Source organism: Ischnura elegans, chromosome 3, assembly GCF_921293095.1.
Source record: "Ischnura elegans chromosome 3, ioIscEleg1.1, whole genome shotgun sequence".
Taxonomy (NCBI): Eukaryota; Metazoa; Arthropoda; class Insecta; order Odonata; family Coenagrionidae; genus Ischnura; species Ischnura elegans.
In genome coordinates, this window is record NC_060248.1 from 37,741,208 (window position 1) to 37,762,382 (window position 21,175).

The window sequence follows — 21,175 nt, forward strand, 5'->3', positions numbered from 1 at the left end:
AACAAAAAGGAAAATCTGAGAAAGCGTATGTATATCTGATGATTTGGTTGAAAAGAATCCTTGTGTAATTTGAAAGATTATTCGTAGGAAGTCAATAACTGAATGGAGTTAGTCTTAAAGACTTAATAGTTCCTCAATCCTTGGAACATTAGTGAGTGGAGGAGAAGTTATCCTAAGGGGACATTTCATATGGGAAGGCAAACGTATGCCTTTGATGGGTACTGTGGGGATCTAGGAATATTGGTAATGCAAGAAATTACACCAAGCCTGACATCTGTTTGCAAAAAAAAGGATCAATTCCGGTCAAGAGGGAGTTTCTGTTCTAGATGGTTATCTTTCCTTGAGAGTCCAAAGAAGAGTTGGCATTGCACCTGGATTTTTAATTAACTTAAATATGGTGTTGGAGGTGGTTTTAATTTGCCCTTTCCTATAATTATAAGACTTGTATTTTACTTAAATTTTGCTTCTTATTCTATGTCTTTCAATATCTCTTCATCATTGTTTGGACAAGTAGTTGACCTATTTATTAATGCTGTTCCACTTACAGAAAATATTCATCTAATCCAGTGGTTGGCAAATTAAACAGACTTAAAACTTAATGGTAGAACAATTAAAAAAGATACCTCCACTCTGATCCAAAAATTACATCATCAGGCCTTAGGGTCTTCTCTGCTATCCCATTCTCCCAACATAAACTTTTCTTGTAAAGGACAAAACTTACTAATGGCCATCTTCTATGAGGATACAAAAACAAATACACTATTTCTTCTTTTCCTACATTATATCAACACTTCCTGTGATCAGTTCTGAGCTCATCACATGTTTTGAGATGAGTTGGAATTGAATGATATGATGAACTGCTAATAGAAAATGATTTGCTCCTGTATGTTGAAATGAGATATATGGTAGAATTACACATTTGAGGAAGGGATTTTACCAGCTTCCACAATCTCTAATTTCAGTATCGATATTTAGAATTTTCATAAAGTAATGCCTGACATTTTTTAAATATTTGCTCCCTTATGTACATCATGCATTTCACTTCAAATTATCATAGAAAGGTTTTTGAGCTCTCTTCTGTTTAAAAAATTACTTAAATTTTAATTATTCATAATGCTGCTATATCTGACTTAATATTTTTTTATATGCATACTTTAACTGACATGTCATCTTCTTAAAAAAATTTTCTCTTCAACTATATGGCAGTTCATTGCAGTTTGAATAGCACTCTAGTTAGTCATTATGTATTACATTTTCACTGGCACCTAAGGCTGGAGCTATCCGAATCACACTAGAAATCAACTATTTTCTCTTTATCACCTATATGTAAAATCCTAACACTTAAGGTCATGGTGGCAATTGATGGCCATGGGAAAACAATTCTTTTCTTGACTTCCCCAATCTCCTTGCCTTTGTTGATGGCTCCAACCATGTGTGGTCCGGCTGGTCAGCAATCGCGGAGGGCCCTGAGCTCAGGGGCCACCCACAAGGCGTGACCTATTTATCGATCACTAAGCAAATATGAAAGGTATATTAAAACAAGACTCAGACTACTTAAACCAAAATTTTATTTGCTATTATAAAATCCACATTTCCATTGGTTGATTGCTTTGAAACATGCTAATCACAAAAATAGTATGTTAAAAAATTAAATAAATGTGCCAGGTTTTATAAGCTGTATCTTATTTATTTGTTCGGTGTATTCAGGAGACCAAGAGAACCTGATGCTTTTTTTCAAGGGGTTATTTTAGAGGTCTTCTAGATTTCAGTGAAGTGTCAAGGAACAAATTCATTAAATACATATGCAGATAATGGAATCACAATACAGCATTAAATTTTATAAGCTGTGAAATTCTCACTTTTCATAGTATTTTTTCTTACGAAATTGCTATCTTTTACTCTCTTTGATCTATTTTGTTAAGAGCCAGAATAGTGCCCAAATCTATTTCTGGGCATCCAATTTCCTAAAATTTTATGGGGAAAGACCGCTGAATCCCCTATTAAGGAGAGCCCCAGCCGAGGGCACCCTATCACCCCAGACCGCTCCTGGCCCCATCTGACAAAGGCTCCCTGATAAAAATAAACTCCTCCATTAAGGAGAGGTTTACCCTCCATTGAGGGTACAGGAAGGATAGGTGTACCCTTCAGCAAGGGTACACGAAGGGTATTTTAGAACATCGGTGGGTACGCCCTCTCCTTCCTGGAGGGTACGGGAAGGGTTTGGCCAGCCTCGATGAAGGGTACAGGAAGGATAAGTGTACCCTTCAGCAAGGGTACAGGAAGGATAGGTGTACCCTTCCTGTACCCCTCAGCAAGGGTACACGAAGGGTATTTTAGAACATTGGTGGGTACGCCCTCTCCTTCCTGGAGTGTATGGGAAGGGTTTGGCCAGCCTCAATGGAGGGTACAGGAAGGGTAGGATTAATATAAAACCTAAAAATCCATAAATTAACATAGAAATTTAAAAAATTGCTAATAAACTAAATTAAACGAATGGGGATGAGTTGCAACAGTGATTTCTAAAGTTATAGGGCAGAAAAAAAATTAGCCTTCCAGGGTCTTGAACCCAGGACCTAGGTAATAGAGGATTACGAACTAGTGATTTAACAACCTCGGCTATCTAGGTACTTGACAGGGTAAGGTTCTCAACGGAACTTATACTACAAAATCTTTATATTTCGGGGGGGCGGAGGGTCCGAACCCTCCGGACCCCACCCCTGGCTACGCTACTGAATATGTATATTATTGTTTTCCTTAAGGAAATTTTAAAGATTAGTTGTGTAGCCCGTCTATCTTTGCTTTCAAAGACTGCTTATGTTCTTGTACGGAACTCAATACTCTTTAGCAGGTGAAAGTAGCTGAGGAGACACTCTCACGATATGTTTTCCTCAGTTATAAATGCTAAGACCCAAGGAAGGGTAGACTAAGGATTTTTCTCTCCTTCCCTTACCCTTAATGGTGGGTATAGGAAGGGTAGATGGATGGTAAGGGAAGGAGTTCCAAGGAAGGGTACACCAAGGATTTTTCTCTCCTTCCCTTACCCTTAATGGTGGGTAGAGGAAGGGTACACGGATGGTAAGGGAAGGAGTTCCAAGGAAGGGTACACGAAGGATTTTTCTATCCTTCCCTTACCCTTAATGGTGGGTAGAGGAATGGTACACGGATGGTAAGGGAAGGAGTTCCAAGGAAGGGTACACGAAGGATTTTTCTATCCTTCCCTTACCCTTAATGGTGGGTAGAGGAAGGGTACACGGATGGTAAGGGAAGGAGTTCCAAGGAAGGGTACACGAAGGATTTTTCTATCCTTCCCTTACCCTTAATGGTGGGTAGAGGAAGGGTTGACGGATGGTAAGGGAAGGAGTTCCAAGGAAGGGTACACGAAGGGTTTTTCTATCCTTCCCTTACCCTTAATGGTGGGTAGAGGAAGGGTACACGGATTGTAAGGGAAGGAGTTCCAAGGAAGGGTACACGAAGGATTTTTCTATCCTTCCCTTACCCTTAATGGTGGGTAGAGGAAGGGTACACGGATGGTAAGGGAAGGAGTTCCAAGGAAGGGTACACGAAGGATTTTTCTATCCTTCCCTTACCCTTAATGGTGGGTCGTGCAAGGGTAACTACCCCTCATGAAGGATGCTACCCTTCCTGTACCCACCATGGTGGAGTTTATTTTTATCAGGGCTGTGAAGGAGACCACCAAAGAATAGAAATATTTACTTGGGTACTTGAGGATCCTTCATATGGAAAATATCTATGAAATGTAGAAGATGGAAATTAATGAATATGTTTTGGCAGGGTCATATATTGTCCAATTGAGTTTAAAATTATTTTTGGATATTTTATCTTACATTCCCATATGGAAATACCCACTCAATTTTCAACCTTCTTGCGTTTTTGGGATGCAGTTATGTATGTTGATTCTTACCCCTTATAGGTTGTAGCCCAAAAGAAAGCAGGCAGAAAGACAATTCTAGAAATAACTTAAATACGAAGAGATGTAGCCACTAGTGATGAGCGATATATCACTAACTGTGATTGAATCACCGTTACTGAAAAGTAGCAGTCACTGTCGGTGATTCAATATTCGAAATCACTGTGATCGGTGATTCTATCACTGGATTCGGTGAAGATAGCTCTGGCTGCTACCAAGTGATATGCGATATATCGCAACCTGTGATTGAAGAGAAGTAGCCGATCACTGCCGGTGACTAAATCACCAAATACTCTAAATCGCTGCGACTGTGAATACGGTGAAGTTAGCTTCGGCAGCTACCATGATGCTACCAATAGTAAAATAAGGATGTCTTATTCATCTTGTATGATAAATAAGACATTCTGTGAGAAATATACAGCTAAAGCTTTGAATTATGATGGTTTGATTATAAATATGTATAAAAAATGATTGCCCCTTATCAATTCTTTTACCACTTCAAATTTACTTAATTATTGTAATATAAACTCGGAATTAGAACTATTCCCTCAAAAAAATATTTTGCCTAATTTTACAATTTTCTATAAGTTTATTTGTTCCTATTGAGGAGAGCTCATTCCTTGGAATTGGACAAAGTAGCAGGAATAGCAGCGCCACAAATCACCGATGACTTTAAAGAGTGATTCACCTCGGTGATCGCAATCACAGTTAAGAATCACCGTTACTGATGAGTAGCAGTCACAGGTAACGAAGTGATCCGAAAATCACAGTTCCGCTCATCACTAGTAGCCACTTCAACTGCTAACGGAGTAGACTAAGTTTTGGATTGAGTAGGGTGTATCCTTACTTAAACAATGAGGGAGCGCGTCGAAACGTGATGTTATCCTGCAGAATGCAACACTGCATTGCAAGGGTGCGGTAACTCACGATTATGACGAGCTATCCTAGCTTCGCGTGCGACGCGGTAGGAGCCGAAAAAAATCGCCATCGTCGGGAAGGAAGAACGGGCACTGACAGTTCCTGACTTCACAACGGATTTACTCAGAGTACGCCCATAGTGCGAGTTCCTCTACGCCACACCGCGACCTATTGGTAGAGGCCCGTGAATTTCGCGAAACGCGATACCGCGGAATCGGTAAATAAAAACGAAATTTCGCGTTTTTAGGTGGATTAGCGAAAAAATCACATCTAATGAGTCATAATCTATTAAAGACTAAACCTTCATTGTTTAACGCTGCCAATGTTCAGTTGCTCTATCTCATTACGATTCCAACGTCAATTGGCTCGTTTAGTCTCGCGCATAACGCATCAGCGTAATATCGCGCACTGTAGTGATTTCTCCGCTAGAATTTTCCGTTAAATTTATCACAGCCTCTCTCTTCGATTCCCATGTATCAATCCTGAAATATTAAGAATGAGGCGATTTCTCACCTGAATCATTATAAATTATGAATTAAAAATGTGCGGAAAGAAATTTAACGCGGAAGTGCGGAAATACAAGCTCGCGCGCACGGTGCGCGTCAATGCCGAGCAGTAATTCCGGTGACTCACCGCGACGCATTAGACAGCGTTATTGGATAACTTGTTGCAGGAATACCTTGAGTGTGGGTCTAATGTAACAATTTCGTTGTCTTAAACAAGGCCGCTGGCTGGGACCGGGCCGCCGTTGACGGCACGGCCCACAGCGTGGCAGAGAGTCGTCTCGTCTGAAAGCGGCCTGAATTTCGGCCGTGCGGCCGTCGTGACGTGAACGGCGGTCGACGAAAAGTCGTTTCGTCAAAAAGCAGCCTCAATGTAGCATTGCCTGTATTTCACGCCGTAGACGGCGCACCGCCGGGCCGGGTTGAAATGAACGCCGTGGTGACCACGGCGGCCGTCAAATGCGCGATTCGATTCGTTTTAAGACGTCCATAGACACGCATGGGTATTTGAACGCCCGAAGCGCTAGCAGTTGAGAGAAGGGAAGGAAGGAACGGAAAGGATAGGAGGAGAGGGGGTTCTCCTTATTAGCGGATGGATCGTCGGATATTCGGCTCCCCACTGAGCTACAATGCAAAAAAATTATTTCGACATTAGCCAAATCTAATATCTAATTCTTCAGGTGAGAAAGCGTCTCATGCTGGATTTTTCAGGATCGATAATTGGGAAATATGACCGATTGGCAACAGCTGTAATCAAAACAAGGTGATTTTGTTGTATCTAGCTGCTGCCCCACCTGCCCTCAACACCTGGGTGAGGGTTATCGAAAGGGAACCCTCGACATTAAACTTTTCGGCCAATTTGTAAGTTATACAGTACTATAGTTATACCGTAGCTACCCAGCACTAAGTTTGAAAACACCACTGTGATAGGTTGTGTTTTGCGGTTGGTCTGTTTTTTTTATCGTAGTCCCAGCTTTAAATATCGAACAAAGGATAGGAATTTTAAAATGCCAAAAGCAAGAGATACTGTTCACACCAGGGCAAGTGAATTCAGCTGAGAAGGATGTTATGTGAAAGACAGAGTATTACTGTGCAAAGTTTTCGATAAAATATTTAATTTGAAAGATGAGACACTTTGTCAAAACACATCAGTAGCGATACGCATAAACGTGCGAAAGAAAGGGGACCCGAAAAACGACAGCTATCATTTGAACACACAGTCACTCAGTCAAAGAAAGCAAAGGAGGAGCTTGTTGTTGCTACTACAGAAGCATTTTTATAGGCTTTATTTAGTGTAGAGAAACTTGACAATCCAAAAATTCTGGAATGGCTATCGAAGTATACACATATGAGGTAGTGGGAATTTGCTGTTTGCCGATCGTATTCACCAAGACTACATATTTGAACCATTCATATATGTACCTTGAACCAATAAAAGTTGAACCATTTCTTTCATTTAGTTTTATCAGAAATTTTTTATAATCCAAATTATGTTAAATGTTATGTAAAATGCTTGATAAAAGTATAAGCATTCATGAAACGTGTGCCATAAAATAATAAAACACCTAAAAACGTGGTAAAATTGTAGCATTATAATAACACCGCCAAGATTTTCTATAACACCGAAATCACATGGTTTTAAAACGAATTTTAGCAAATAATAAAACCACTTTCACGGACCTCTACCTTCAAAGGCCAACTTCAAAGGAGCCAAATTTGAAATTTTGGGCACTCCTGAAATTTTCAAATGTTATTATTTCTGAAAGTTCGTAAATCAAATGTTCGTGAGAGGAGGACTTCCTATCCGTCCAATTTTCGAGCGGTAATGAGTGGGTCACCATGATTCCACAGGCATAAAGCTTGTTATAAGATATTGCGTGCACTCCTACTGAAGAGAGAATCATAATTGATGCTATTGGATAGTGCTCGAGGAGAACTTAAACTGAGCGCAATGATTATAACGCAGCGTAATGTACATCCTACTATATACCGTTGCTTATTCGTGGAACTTCTTAATAAAGTTCTGTTTGTAACTGCCGGGAACGGGACTGAGGTTCGTAATAATGGTTATTTTTACTATATACAGTGGAACCTCGTTAAAGCGAGCACGGGCTATAGCGAGACCCCCGATTTTACGTGAGATAGCCGATGCACCGTCGATTGACCCTATAATAAGCATGTTAAAAATTCGTTTTAACGAGGCCCTTTTGGTGTTGGCTCTCGCCATAGCGAGGATTTCACCGCCGGAAAAACTTACACCAAGATTCCATATTCTCTGTAATTGCTACCGATCTGTTAGGAATGAAGTTAATGGAGTGCTCAAATTTATGTGGTAAACTGTCGTTCGATAAATAAGTAGTTAATTTTGGTGAAAATAATGAGGCATTAGCATTCGCGAATGCTTGATCTTCTTTTGTTCCTCGGGCGGTAGAAAGCAGTCGTCAACATACCCACGCGTCCGTGAGTTGTGTGAATAGAAAGCATTTGATGGCAGACACCATGGCCAAAAAACACCAAACACGCCGAAGCAATACAATAATAGAGTAATATGAGAGTGGCGTATTTAATTTATCTTCCTATTCGCTCTTTGCAATAAAAAAAAACAAAAGCGCCCAAGGAATGCAGACTTTGTAGAGTTATAAGGAACTTTGTTCGGGTGGTTTTGCCCACTCCAATCTGCGGGAACTTCTGAGAAAGGGGCTACGCCTAAGCCTAAAGCGGAGTATTTCAGGGATAGATTGCGAATCGAGAATTTCAAGAGTGCGGAAGGTTGATTATATTAATTCAAAGCACCAAAGCGTTATCTCCCGTCATAATTGCTGGTGATACCTGCGGTGTAAACCCGAAGTCGTGGAAGAAAGGACTCCGATCATAAGTATCCTAAGAAGTATTCCCCGCGAGATATAACATAGACGAAAAGGAACTTTTTTACATCCTACTCCCCGACAAAACCCTAGCAGTACAAGGTATTTCTTGCAATGATGCCTCTAAAGGTAGGTAGTGCGCCTTAGCGATGATGACGTAGGATGTACGATGCAATGATACTCATCGCGAATTGTCCGGATGGACGTATTTATTCTCCGTTGCGGTTTCATAAGGGTGAACTATTCGCGTCAGTGGTCGGAGTCGTACTGGCGCTCTCTTCCATCACGTGGGTAGCCGAGCATCCCCTGGTGGCCGCTGGAAGAACTCACAGAACAACTGACTCGTTTGCAGTGCCGTGGTAAACTCGTATTATTTCAAATACGTCGCGAGCATAACACTCAAAAAGGAACTTTTTAACAACGGCAAATTTAATCACATCATTTTTCAAGCTTAGCAAACTCTTTACCGTAGATAATGAAGATATAGCATTATCTGATAGAAAAAGTCTTCCAAGGTAGGAACGTTATACAACCTTCCACCGTTTTCGACTGCAGAAACAAATGCAATACGTTATTTCACTTCACTGCCGCTTAACCTACAGGAAAATAGACATACACCAATGGAAACATTTGAGGCATTAAATAACTGCGATACAGTTTTATCAGTTAATTTTTGAATTTTCAATGGAAAATACCAAAATTATAGAATGATTACGTAAATGCGCTAATTAAGTGCATAGAAAAATGGCTTCGTCGGTTGTGCATTGACATAATGATTGACAAAACAATGCTTTGCATGATTTTTATTCAGTGTGGCGCTTATAAATTGTTTGAATATTTAGTCGTAGTTTGAGTAAGTAAATTTAGTGATGCAAAAAACATCGCCTTTCCACTGGATTTATGCTTGCGTTTATCGGATAGAAATTTATGTCGCCGCACCACTCCTGTTCCTGTATAACTGTTCGCAACAGGTATATTGGCTATTATTTGCCCCACCTCCGGTAAAGTGACATTTCGCTATAGCGAGTGTTAAGTAGTGCACCGTGGGGTCTCGCTTTATCGAGGTTGCACTGTATTGGATTAACCTTTTCGTCGGGACTAACGATTTGCTTCGTTATAACGAGGACATCGTAATAAAGTTGTTTGTATTAACTAGAGTCTACTACAAGAGGTGTGTGATAAAATTAATGAGACTGGCAATGCTGCGGGCAAACTGTCAATGTTGTGTATACCAGCCGGTGATATACCGATTTGTTCATCTTTTCCACTTCCTCAGTGCGAGTTTCAACTCCATACAGCCAACACATTATTTTTGACAGCACCATCAGTGACGTTGTGTTTTTGTTGCATGTTACAAAAATGAATTTGGAGCAAAGTTATGTAATATAGTATTGTGTTAAACTTGGTGAATCCGCAAGTGTGACTCTAGAAAAGTTGAAACTGGCCTATGGGGAACATTATCAAGAGTACAAGTTTACCGCTGGCACAAATCATTTTTGGAAGGTCGAGAACACGTTGAAGATGAACCTCGCTTCGAAGGAAGACCTTCAACTTCAAAAACTAATGAAAATGTTGACTGTGTGAGGGCTCTTGTGAGCTCAGATCATCCACTTTTACCATGCACCAAATTTTGATGGACGATTTGAGCATGTGAAAGATTTCTGCCAACAGTGATTCATTCAAGGAGGGAAAACAAACTTCCTTAAAGGCAAAAGTTATTGTAAATTGTATCAATCAAAGTAGCCATTAATTAGAGATAGAGTCATTTGATTTCTGACTCTGATAAACTTTCATTTCCTTTTCTAAGTGCATAAAAAAGGAAAATGCAAACTAAACCTCCCATATTTAGCATTTTCCTTTCGAAGAATAGTCTACTTGATCTGTAAACTCGATTGTTTCTGGCTTTACTTCATGAAAATCCATTCTGAACAATAAAGAGTTATGTTACTTTTTCACACGATTTATTCAATACGACCGGTTTCATCGCAGAGGCGACATCATCAGGTACAGAAATCATTATAATAACAGTTATTTTGTTATTGTTTATCTGGTTGCTATGACGCATTGGTAGGGGAGGGTTGCGTTGGGGTTGGAGCGTTACTCAGCTTCAGGGGAATTTCCAAGAGGGGGGAATAGTTCACAAAAATATTTTCATTTGCTAAAATTCCATTCTTGATGTGCTTCCTAATCTCCAACTCCTCCAAGCAGTCCATCCTTCTTCCCTTTTTCTCAAGGTGGAGAATTTCTGGAACAAAATCGCTCCTGTGGTCACTCTCCCATAGATGTTTCGCAAAATGCGATTTGTCTAACTCCCCGTTTGTCAAATGCCTTCCGTGTTCCTCTGCTCTCAATCGAAATGAACGTCCAGTCTGGACAATGTAACAGGTCTCACAGTCACTGCACTTGAGTCTGTAAATGCCACTTCTATCATTTATGTCAATTTTATCTTTCGTATTGCATAATAACGCCCTTAAGTTAGATGTGTTATAATATGCAATTTTAAATTCTTCTCTCGGAAAAAGGTTTGCGGTTGCCTGTGAAATATTTCCGTAATAACTCAGTTTGCACCAGCGTTTCTTAAGCTCATTATGAATGGATGAATGGTATATCATTTTCTATGCCCGGAGGGAGTATTTCTTCCTTATCAATTTATCTATGACACTTTCTTCGTATCCATTTTTAATTGCAATGCGCTTGATGGTTTTGATTTCCATGGCAAGGTTCTCGGTAGAGAGGGGGATGTTGAGTGCTCTGTTTAACATGGCATGAAAGGCGGCTAACCCATGAGAGGGGTCGTGGCGGGAGTCGGAGGGGATGGCATGGTCGGTGGTAGTCTCTATTCTGTAGATTTTGAAGTCATAGCCTTTTTCCGAGGTTGAAATAGTGATATCGAAAAAGTTGATACTATGGTCGGATTCTTTTTCACATGAGAACTTTATGTTTTTGGCTTGTGTACTACTTGATCTAGTTTTCCAGGTGGAAAAGTGTATGCCACATTTCAGGTGTACAAACAAATGGGCTCAGTTTGAAGGTAAACCCTTTAACAGCGAAGTTTTTTTTCGGAGTTCTATTTTGTTTTTCCGTTAAAAACTGCTTAATTGCTGCCCAAGCATTCAGATTAACACTTAGTTTTCAAATTCTGTTGATTCGTTCTTGCTAGAGGGGGTGTGCCCATATGGGCACCCTAGCCTTTCCGGCTACCGATCTGCATTCTGCAGAAGAATCGCTCGAACCATCATAATTCTCATTTTTATTGCGTGATACGCCATATATTTTTGCATTTACCTATAGTACTTCTTTTATTTGGCAATTTGAAGTAATTTCAAATCATTATACTACATTTTTTCGGTTTAAACATTTTTTTACTGTCCAAAGAACTTAACAGTATAAAACTCAGATTTGAAAACAGTTATTGAATGAAAAAAAACACGTTATCAATGAGTTTATTAACAAAATTAGTCCTATATTGCTGTTAGAGTCTTTGAATACTACAAATTGGGTTTTCAATTGCCGAGTATGATAGAATTTCATTGAAGGCAAAGCTAGCTCATAGTGAAGGAAGAGCTCATTCTGAGTGCGCATGGGAAGAATATACTTCATAAGAAAATCGGTGTCTATGAAATGGGACAAACTGGTTGTCACTGCCATCATACCTTATGTCATCAGACTTTCTATGATTGGTTGCACTTGATAGGGAATGTTAAACACAACCACCAGGTCTGGGAAAGGTACATCTTCGTTACAAAAACACTTGTGCAATCTCTCGCCTAAAGGCTTACTGCGGTATATTTGAACCACAATTTTCCGTACAGATCCAGGCATTTACAATGACAGCATCAAGGAGATAGCTTCATGTGGACCATCACCATTTTTTCCTCTGATAACATTCCTGTACCTGTTGACATTTTGATCCGTGAGATCAGTTCTGCCCATGTAAATATTGTAGCTAGAGACCACTGTTGGCTGCCTAACTTGTACCATTTTTGAGGTAACACGTGAGAATCTCGTGACCTTTGTGAGTGGGTTTACACATTGGCAAGGTGACTTGACAGTCACAACCGAATAGTCATTCTATCTAGCAACAACAATATTCCCTTTTTTCTCCTGTGCCAAAGCATTGGAGCAGCGGGGCTGCTTAGCTAGCTGTTTTTTCGATCAATGGGATACCTTTCTGGTTCTGAGGAAAAGGATACCTTTGGGTATCCTATTTCTCAGAACTGTTCCAGTACCCTCATACCCTTGAGATTTTAACTGACTTATAAGAGTAAAGCTGGTAAACCAACTGTCAAAATAAATGGAAAAGGTAAGATTTATCGCTTGCTATAGTAAATTGTCCAACATGATGGCATTTACGTATTGTCCAATACGAAGAGCATTTACCTACGAATTTATGGTAATTATTTTTTTTCTTCAACACTCAGTCCCTGCTATAAGCTGAAGTCCACCAAGTAATCTTGATGAGTATTCAAGCACCAAATTTTAAAGCCGAAACTTATAGGTTCACCCAGTATGAACTGTTTGCAGCCATGATTGCCAAAATATTTTATCGTGGATTCATCGTATTTTAGCTCGGGGGTTGGCACATAGTTTTCTGAACAAACGTACTTTATCATATTTATGAATGGCCTAAGTGTGCACATTTTGCCGCTGTTATCGTAATGATTATTATCTTCACAGTGAAAAACCCTCATTATATTTTGCAACCTTGTGAATGGTATTATACACCAGTGTGTGTCGGACATCATCGCCACTCGCCCAAAAATTCTCTTCCTTCATACAGCAATAACCACTCAGAATAGAATTGAATAGAACAGAGAAAAAAAATTTCTTCCGTCATGAACATTTCGGAAACCTCAACTAGGAATTCACTGGAAATTCAGCAAAATTCATTTTGAGGAATATATTCTCAGCAGATGACATGTCATCTCGTGCCTATGCGTACTCTTGGTCATTTTGCTGTCTCCTCCATCCTTTTCAGGACTAAAACTGACAGAGCTTGTAATGGTTACTTGTTAACTTTCGTCTTGATTGTCTCCTTGCGACTTACAACCAGGGATTGGACTTAGTTGGAAAATTTGACCACAAGTTCAATGTGGTCGATATGATCAAGGTTCAATCTACTTTTTATTGTTTCAAAGTTTTATACGCGAAAAAAAGCGCTTCACCATGAGCTTCATCATTGTATTTATCAAACATACTTTCCCCTTCCACCATGCCCTTGATTGTTGGGCATGTATACAAGGGGTAGAAAATAGCCGTATCATTCTTCATACTAGATAGTTGAGCAAAGTATAGCGCACGCACCATGAATAAAAGTGTTGAATATTATAAAATGTTTTTTTGTACTAAAAATTAATGGAATAATTACAAAAAATATAGAAAAAAATATTGAAGCCATTAAAATCGAGTGACATAAGAAAAAATTGAAAGATTGACAAAAACTTAGCATTTTGCATTGAAGTTATTTGATAACAGACCCAATAACGACGTTTGTAGCGAAGGACACCCGCCAAAAAAGACACCCCCGACTACCGGCTAGCGTGCCCATATGGGATCACCCAAAAATAAATTCAAATTCCTTGTCTCATACGAAAGATATCACAATACTGGCAAAAGAAACCGAAGTTGACAACATTCTTTATTAGGATAAGATTAAGTACTTAGCCGAATGTAAAAATAAAAAGGAAAAAAAATCGAATTTACTGAAGACATTTCGCCGTTTTTTCTATTTTGCCTCCTCGCACAGAGTGAGTAAGAATACCTATCATGCCACAATCAACTGCTGGTATAAATGCTGGCCATAAGCATTCGAACCGAATAAAGTGATGCATAGTCATCATTTATGGTGAAAACAGCATGCTCTTTAATGTTTGGGTCGGAATTTATACGAAATTCTTTAGACCACTGCAGCTGTGCCCAAATGGGCACGCTAGCCGTTCAAGGGTTAAAATAGTCACATTATAGTGCATGCATTACAAACATCAAGCAGGAAGAAATAATTAAAAACAAAATTTTAACGTCACATTTTAATATATATTTTCATTCGTGGATTGCACATTTTTTCACACTATGAGAGATACTCAAAAAAAGTAAATTTCTTACAGTAAAACAATTTTTTTTGGTAATGCTGGTTAGACTGGTATATAAGTATAAGTTTGGAATGAATGCATCATAACCAATACTGTAATGTACCCTTGAACTCAGCTTTGTATCAAATTACATACCATAGGTACCTACTCTGTGGCAAGTAGAATGAACCACAATTTGGCCTAAAACATCCAAATTGTCCTAAAAATATACCATGAACGCCCTCAAAATGAATATTGCTGCATAGTAACTTAAACTTTACAATGGTTGGCATGATATTGCATGCAATGATGACCATGAGTAACTACTTCGCCCCCGAAGAAAGAAAACTAATCATAAATGGACAGTTACTCAAAACTCCAAGAGCATAAGAAATAATAGTTTAATCTTGTTTCACTCCTGAAAAGGCTAAATAGGTAATAGTTATAAAGTTAAAATGTTGACCAAGGATCCTAAACTTGTAAGGAAAAAAATAACATGGTATTCAAGTACATATTACTTTGAATGAAAATCAGTAGACTACCCTTCCTCACTGATACACTGGTAATGTTATACCCATCCAGCATCACAGCATAAAAATGAAACAATACAGCAATACCATTCAGCTGTCATAAATACAACCCAAACGATTAGAATGTACATAAAAGACTTTGAATTGGTAGCACAACTATAGGGTGGACCTGGATGGCAGATTTGAATCAGAATTATTGACACTACCATAGCAATTTGCCAATAGAGAGAAATTACATGAACGAATGTCATATTTGTAATGATTACGTTAATACAAATTTAAATAAGTTATGAAATGTGAACTTGTCATTACTACATGCACTGCAGGTCAGTCACAAACAAATTAACTGGAGCTTAATTTTTGGATGTCTCAAAAATGGTTTAGCCACAGCAATATATTTTTGGCTGCAATGCAGCAAAGTGAAAATATTTTGCAGATTGAGAATGAATGGGCATGACTAGACTTTAAAACTATATACATATGTACGATATTGTACAGATTATAAATGCAAAATACATTCCTCTCATTTTCATACTGCGACAAAAAGATTATGACAAAAATATTTTCTACAAAAACTCTTCTTCAAAGAATTAAAAAATAATGGTGTGCCCACATAATTCTATGAATCATCAGGTTGAACAAATTGCAACTCACGACTGTCTTCATTCAATAGGAAAGACATTAGCAAGTCAGCATATCACAATCACACATTCAGTTAATACTTTGGTTTTGTCATAAGCATCTGAAATACTTTGCATAAGAAACATAACAATTAATATAAAATACTTATGCAAATTAAAATAAATTCCATTTTGTACAAAACAACATCACAAGATACCCAAATAAAATATGTACGACAAACATATTCAACAGCATCAAAACCATGATATACATTTAATTATAATAATGTTAAGCAGTAGAAGTAGTAGTTCAATGATACAAAAGTTATTTTTTGAGCGTTTACAATAAATTCTTCTCAATCATTTTGGTTATATCCCAAAATAAATGTGGTCACTGCATCTTTATACTAATGTATAAAATTAACAAAAAATTAATACCATTCAATGGATAATAAATAAAAGTATATGAAGAAAATATACCTAATGGTTATTTATTTTTCGTAAAGGACCCGAAATATGAACCCAACAAGGCTTGACTATTTGGATTTGATGACTAGCTTCTGACCAAAAGAGATGATTCATTCCAATGAAATACCTTCAACCCATGAACTAAGCATACTCTCTCTTTCTTCACTTTGAGCTATTTTGCTTGAACTGCAATTTTCCATCTTCCTCACTTTTCTTTCCAAATCATCATCTATGTTCAGGAGCACTTTCTTCAGGGTCTGAGCAACCCTCTGCCCACTTAAGTAAGCACCATGTACAGTGGAATAGAAACTAGGGTGAGTATGCTCTCCAGCAAATAGCACACTTGGCTGAAAGAGATAACAAAACAAATTGTAATTGGATAGAATTCATTCTAGCACTGCAAAAAAAGTAACATGCATTATACGTACATTTTTTAACCATAGGAGACATGAGCCTATCACCTCTTAGATAAGTCAATAGTATCAATTGAATTATTACTGCATTTAAAATGCAATTTCTCATCTTAGAATGAATGGAAATGTGTGGCTATAACTTTCCTCTGAATTTAGTTACCAATTTAGTCAATATTTTTCTGTCTTCACGGCCATTTGCTCAACAGAAACATTTAATTCTCCAATAAATAGAAGAATTACCAGGTTTAATTGGTAATTTGACAATTTTCTATTGGAACTGGAGACTCAAGTCTAAAATTCCAAAATATTTTCCATTATCATGTACATTTCTCTAGAACGTGCAACCTTGTAAAGTAATAAAATATATACTACTACCAGGGCTCAAAATTTACTCAAAGCTATTCATTAAATTTTGGTAAATTTTTACGCATTTAACTAACTAAAGGCCTGTTTACACGGTGCATTAACCCGTAAGAGTTAATGTCTAAATGAATGAACACGTAAATGCACCATGTCACCACCTGATTTAGGCGAATGCAGGAACAGAAAATAGAACCTGTTCTAATTTAGTTCATGCATTTGTACATGTTCCGTTCCAGTCCACAAAAATTGTTCACATAAACAATTACTCGTGCAGGTTAATGTACAGTGTAAACAGGCCTTAAGCCATGCAAGTTGGGTCACTGGAATAACTGTTCTCATCAGGTTCTAATTTGAGAAAACTCTTCTTGACATCATGTACACATATTTGACTCCCAAATTCCACATTACCCAAAGAGTCTCTCTTTATCGAGACCTATAGATTTGTTTTCAAGGCTGATTGTGTAGTCACAAGCTGTGCAGCTTGCCAGAAGCAAGAATGCCAGGTTGGTCTACCATACCTTCTAATTTACCATATTTCAGCTTATCATGGACATTGAACCAGGCTATTGTGTGTTATTAGGCATTTATTCATTCTTTATTGCACAAAATTCATAATTTAGGGGCTTAGGGTGTGTAATCTGAAGGTGCCCACATGGCCAATAAAGAAATCTTATTGCCATAAGACATCATAATACAAATAAATGCCTGATCGTAGGCATACTTTCAGGATTAGAGGCTGCTGACATGAGGTATACACGGAAATAGTGGACAGGAGACATTTTGAATATTTTAAAGGGGATGAGGGGAATATCTGGGTATTCAATACGTTCACACAAAGAACATCTGGTTGGCTACATTTGAACAAATTCCTAGTATGCGGCAGAATTGGGAGTTGTTGAAGAAAAAAGTTTTTAGAATTTTTCTGATTCACTTTTGGTCCCCCACCTCCGTTCAAAATTTCAACTCTCCAATTCTTCAGGAAGTGGTCGCAAATGTTTGCACCAACAAGTGAGTCAGTCATGCAAAAGGTTTTACCTGTTATGGACATGCTTAGTTATTACCCAGGACTAAATTTCTTATTTCTTAAAAAAGTCACAACAGGAGTCAGCAGTAACTGCCATATTTGTGGCTCATTATGCTGAAATGATGCAACCCTATAATCACTCCCATGTATTAAAACCCATAACAATGATGTTGACCTTTTCCTATTCTAGTTGTTTTTTTTTTACATGGATGTAATACTTAAAATTACAACATGGGTCGCCCAGGGGAGTTCAAATTGTCGTCATTGATTATTTCTTTGATTCTGGGAGAAAAATTCATCCAACTATCACCAATACGTGTGTGCCATAATGGGCACTTTCTCAATCCCTCCGAGACTCAATCCCTCCAAGACTCAATCCCTCCGAGACTTAATCCCTGAGTGCCACTCTCGCGAAGCGCTGGAGTGCGTCGCGCCTGCCTGATCCACGTGTGCCGCTGATCCTCGCGTCCTGTGAAGTGCTCACAATTTATAGTGAATTCACCAACGGTGTCGGCCTCTTTATGCCATGTGTGAACTTCTATTACTTTCCGCCACCACCTACCCAATTGTCAAGTGAAACGTCAGGGTGAAACCTGTTTCCCCTCCTCTGCCTACACCTCCCCTCTCACGCCCGCTTCGAGCACGGCGGCCGGCTGTAAGCCGCCTGGCTCGCACGCTCTGATTGCTGATCTCGGACAAGGAAGGAACCTCTCGTGCCCGGTATCTTCCTAACGGCAAGAGTACATTAACCTCAGGCAATTTAGTATTTTATGTATTGTGCTCCTAAAGCTTACTTGGTTATTAAATGTATTATACTGTTGGAAATCAACCCTATTGTTTGTTTTTTTTTCACTCCTAACCGCCTATTTCTCGTCAATTCATTCTCACGACGTGTGTGCGTTGCACGTGAAGCTGAAGCTTTGCACTATATAAGGAAATGCAATGATGTGTATGTAGGCTCTTAAACAACATCAATGGTTTACTTCAAACTGATTGTTGACGAATTGAGGTGGTACCAACGATGACCTCACCTTTCCTTAATGTGAAAGTCCCTCCTCCTCCCTTGAAAACCTTTTCTGATGACCCTGAATAGACATCCCGCAAATGAAAACCCAACCTCAACCCCTCCCCCATTCCTGCTTCTATATTTTACCCCACCCACACCTATCCTCAATATAAATACCAGGCTTGCTGCTCCTTAAGTTAGACAGCTCTGGATAATGATGCATAAGCATTGAAACCGGTCAAGAAAGAATAAAAAAGTGCAAAAAAATACTACTGTTGCCAATGCATTAAGTAATTAATAAAATATATAAAAAGTAGGCTTACAGTTCTATGAAGCTGATCATAGTACAGGGGCTGTGCTATAGTTTCTATGTCAGCTTGTGATGCACCCACAGCAATTGCAGTATACGACCCTTGAGTGTACTTCTGATTTTTCCAACTGGTGCTGAAAAGCAAATTATATTTGATAGAGAATTTCAGGCACTTGCTAATAGCATTAAAACAAGAAAAATCTGACGTATACTTACCATATGCACATCTTTGGCCTGGGGACAAATGGATCGCTTAGAAACCTCCTAAGTAACTCTGTGCACTTTTCTGCTACTCGATCAAACGGCAAAGTTTCCATGTATTCAGCCTCTTTCCCAGATATAAACCCCAAAAGTAGAGTTTCTGATATTTTCGAGAAGGAGTATATTTTCCTAAACCACCTTTGGCTCATATCACCAAGATCCACATGGGAACCAGGGCCAGCACCAAATGTCCCCATCTCATCCTCATTGTTCCACAACAGCATCACTTCAGTCACATCCGGATTCAGGAAGGGTCGATCATATTCCAGAAGTATTTTGTCCACTGTGCCAAAAAGCAGCCTTCCGATAGCCTTGGATTTGCTTTGAGGAAGAGCTGGTTCAAATAGTGATGTATGTCTATCTTTAAGGACACCCAAAGGAATAGTGACTACAACGTGGTCAGCTGTGAAGACAGCCCCATTTTCACACACAACCTTGACGGGATTGAAGTCGGAGAGGGAGTTGTTCGATCCAGGAGGAGGCTCACCAGTAACAGTTTTGTCAGAGTCATCTGAATCCTCTGAGACAGTATCAGCACCACTATTGGAACCCACCAAACTACTCTCACTACTAACGGTTGAAAGACCACCATTGGAGACAGAGGATTGTTGTGTGCCATGCCAAATAATTTTTGACACCGCATGCCTCTTCAATATTTTGTCTTCAGGAATAATAGAGAGCACTGGCCTAAGTATTGCACTATAACCCGAGGGGATAGGTATGTTCCCTCCTTGTAACTCAACATAACTTCCTATTTCAAGCAGGTCTATTTCATCCATTGAGTTACACCCAGATATGCAAGTTTCTCTTTTAAGCAAGCAGTCGAATATTGCCTGCCTTATTCGTCTTTCCTCATTGTTAGTTATTCGCTCTAAGTAGAGCGCCACCTCCAGAGCTATATGCTCCCCAACACTATTTACACCATCAGGAGGGGCATATTGGCTCAGAAAGTATTCTTCGCAACGATGCAAGAAGCATCCATAGGCCTCAAACATTTCCTTATGGACCAACATTGGGTGCATGGAAAAGAATTAACTTTTCATTAAAATGCAAATTTTGGGATTGTAATTAGAATGAAAAATCTGATTGACCGATAAAATTTAATTTGATTTCCATATCTAATATAACTACAGTATCAATGACAGTTAAAAATATGAGAAAAATGTCCTCATTGAGGTCGGTCATCCCTCGGTCTGTCGGAAATACATCAATGATCATTTCATCGTTGCCATGTTCAAAGGCTTATAATTACCCTCATCAATTCGAGGATGATATTACGCATCTAAAATATGGAATCTCTTGCATTGTTAATACAAATATTTCACCATTACCTGTAAAATGTCAAAGGGGACTTGCTTGCCCTCTTCTGTAGCAGCAACAACGTTATGAGGCTTCGGAGTCTGAACTATATCCACCAGGCTATTAGCCATTGCTAATTCGTAAGTTGGATTTCCTAAAACTCCATGAATAACATTAGCCCCTAATTCCACTTTATGGTGTTCTAGAGCATGAAGAGAAGATGCACCGTCACATTCAGCTTCTTAAATGACAACCGTTATAAATAATGGAATATTTTGACACATGTAAATTTATTGTAACTATAAATAATGCTTTAAATAATGAATTGAATAGTGTTAGACAAGATTTTTCATCTCAAATTACAGAAAGATAAAATATTAATGGATTGAGCGGGACTTACCCATGTCAACTGAAACAATCCGACCACCTACCCTATTCCGAGCCTCAAGAATTTTGAAATCAGTCAATCCACATTTCGTTAAAATATGAGCGGTATTCAATCCAGCCATACCGGCTCCTATTATTAATATTTTTGAGTGATTGCTGACATCACCGTCTTCCGCCGAAGCCATGTTTACATCGGTAGTACATAAATTCGTT

At 38.8% G+C, this 21,175-nt stretch overlaps 1 protein-coding gene across 1 annotated transcript; it reads right to left on the reverse strand.

Annotated features, from left to right (window-relative positions):
* Window positions 1-14,224: 14,224 nt before the first annotated feature.
* Window positions 14,225-21,173, reverse strand: LOC124155673 (spermine oxidase). The gene is made up of 5 exons (XM_046529689.1): window positions 20,976-21,173; window positions 20,608-20,777; window positions 19,232-20,274; window positions 19,029-19,149; window positions 14,225-16,246 (listed from the first exon to the last, which is right to left on the reverse strand). The coding sequence occupies exons 1-5, from the start codon at window positions 21,145-21,147 to the stop codon at window positions 16,010-16,012; spliced, it is 1,743 nt and encodes a 580-aa protein (XP_046385645.1). The 5' UTR covers window positions 21,148-21,173; the 3' UTR covers window positions 14,225-16,009.
* Between the last annotated feature and the right edge of the window lie 2 nt (window positions 21,174-21,175).

Bases quoted from the DNA above. Each gene is read 5' to 3' on its own strand.
- LOC124155673 (XM_046529689.1), bottom strand. From the start codon at position 21,147: ATGGCTTCGGCGGAAGACGGTGATGTCAGCAATCACTCAAAAATATTA. The intron at 19,150-19,231 runs GTAAGTATACGT...TTTGCTTTTCAG, and splicing joins AGGCCAAAGATGTGCATATG to CACCAGTTGGAAAAATCAGA. The intron at 16,247-19,028 runs GTAAGCCTACTT...TATCTCTTTCAG, and splicing joins ATGATCAGCTTCATAGAACT to CCAAGTGTGCTATTTGCTGG.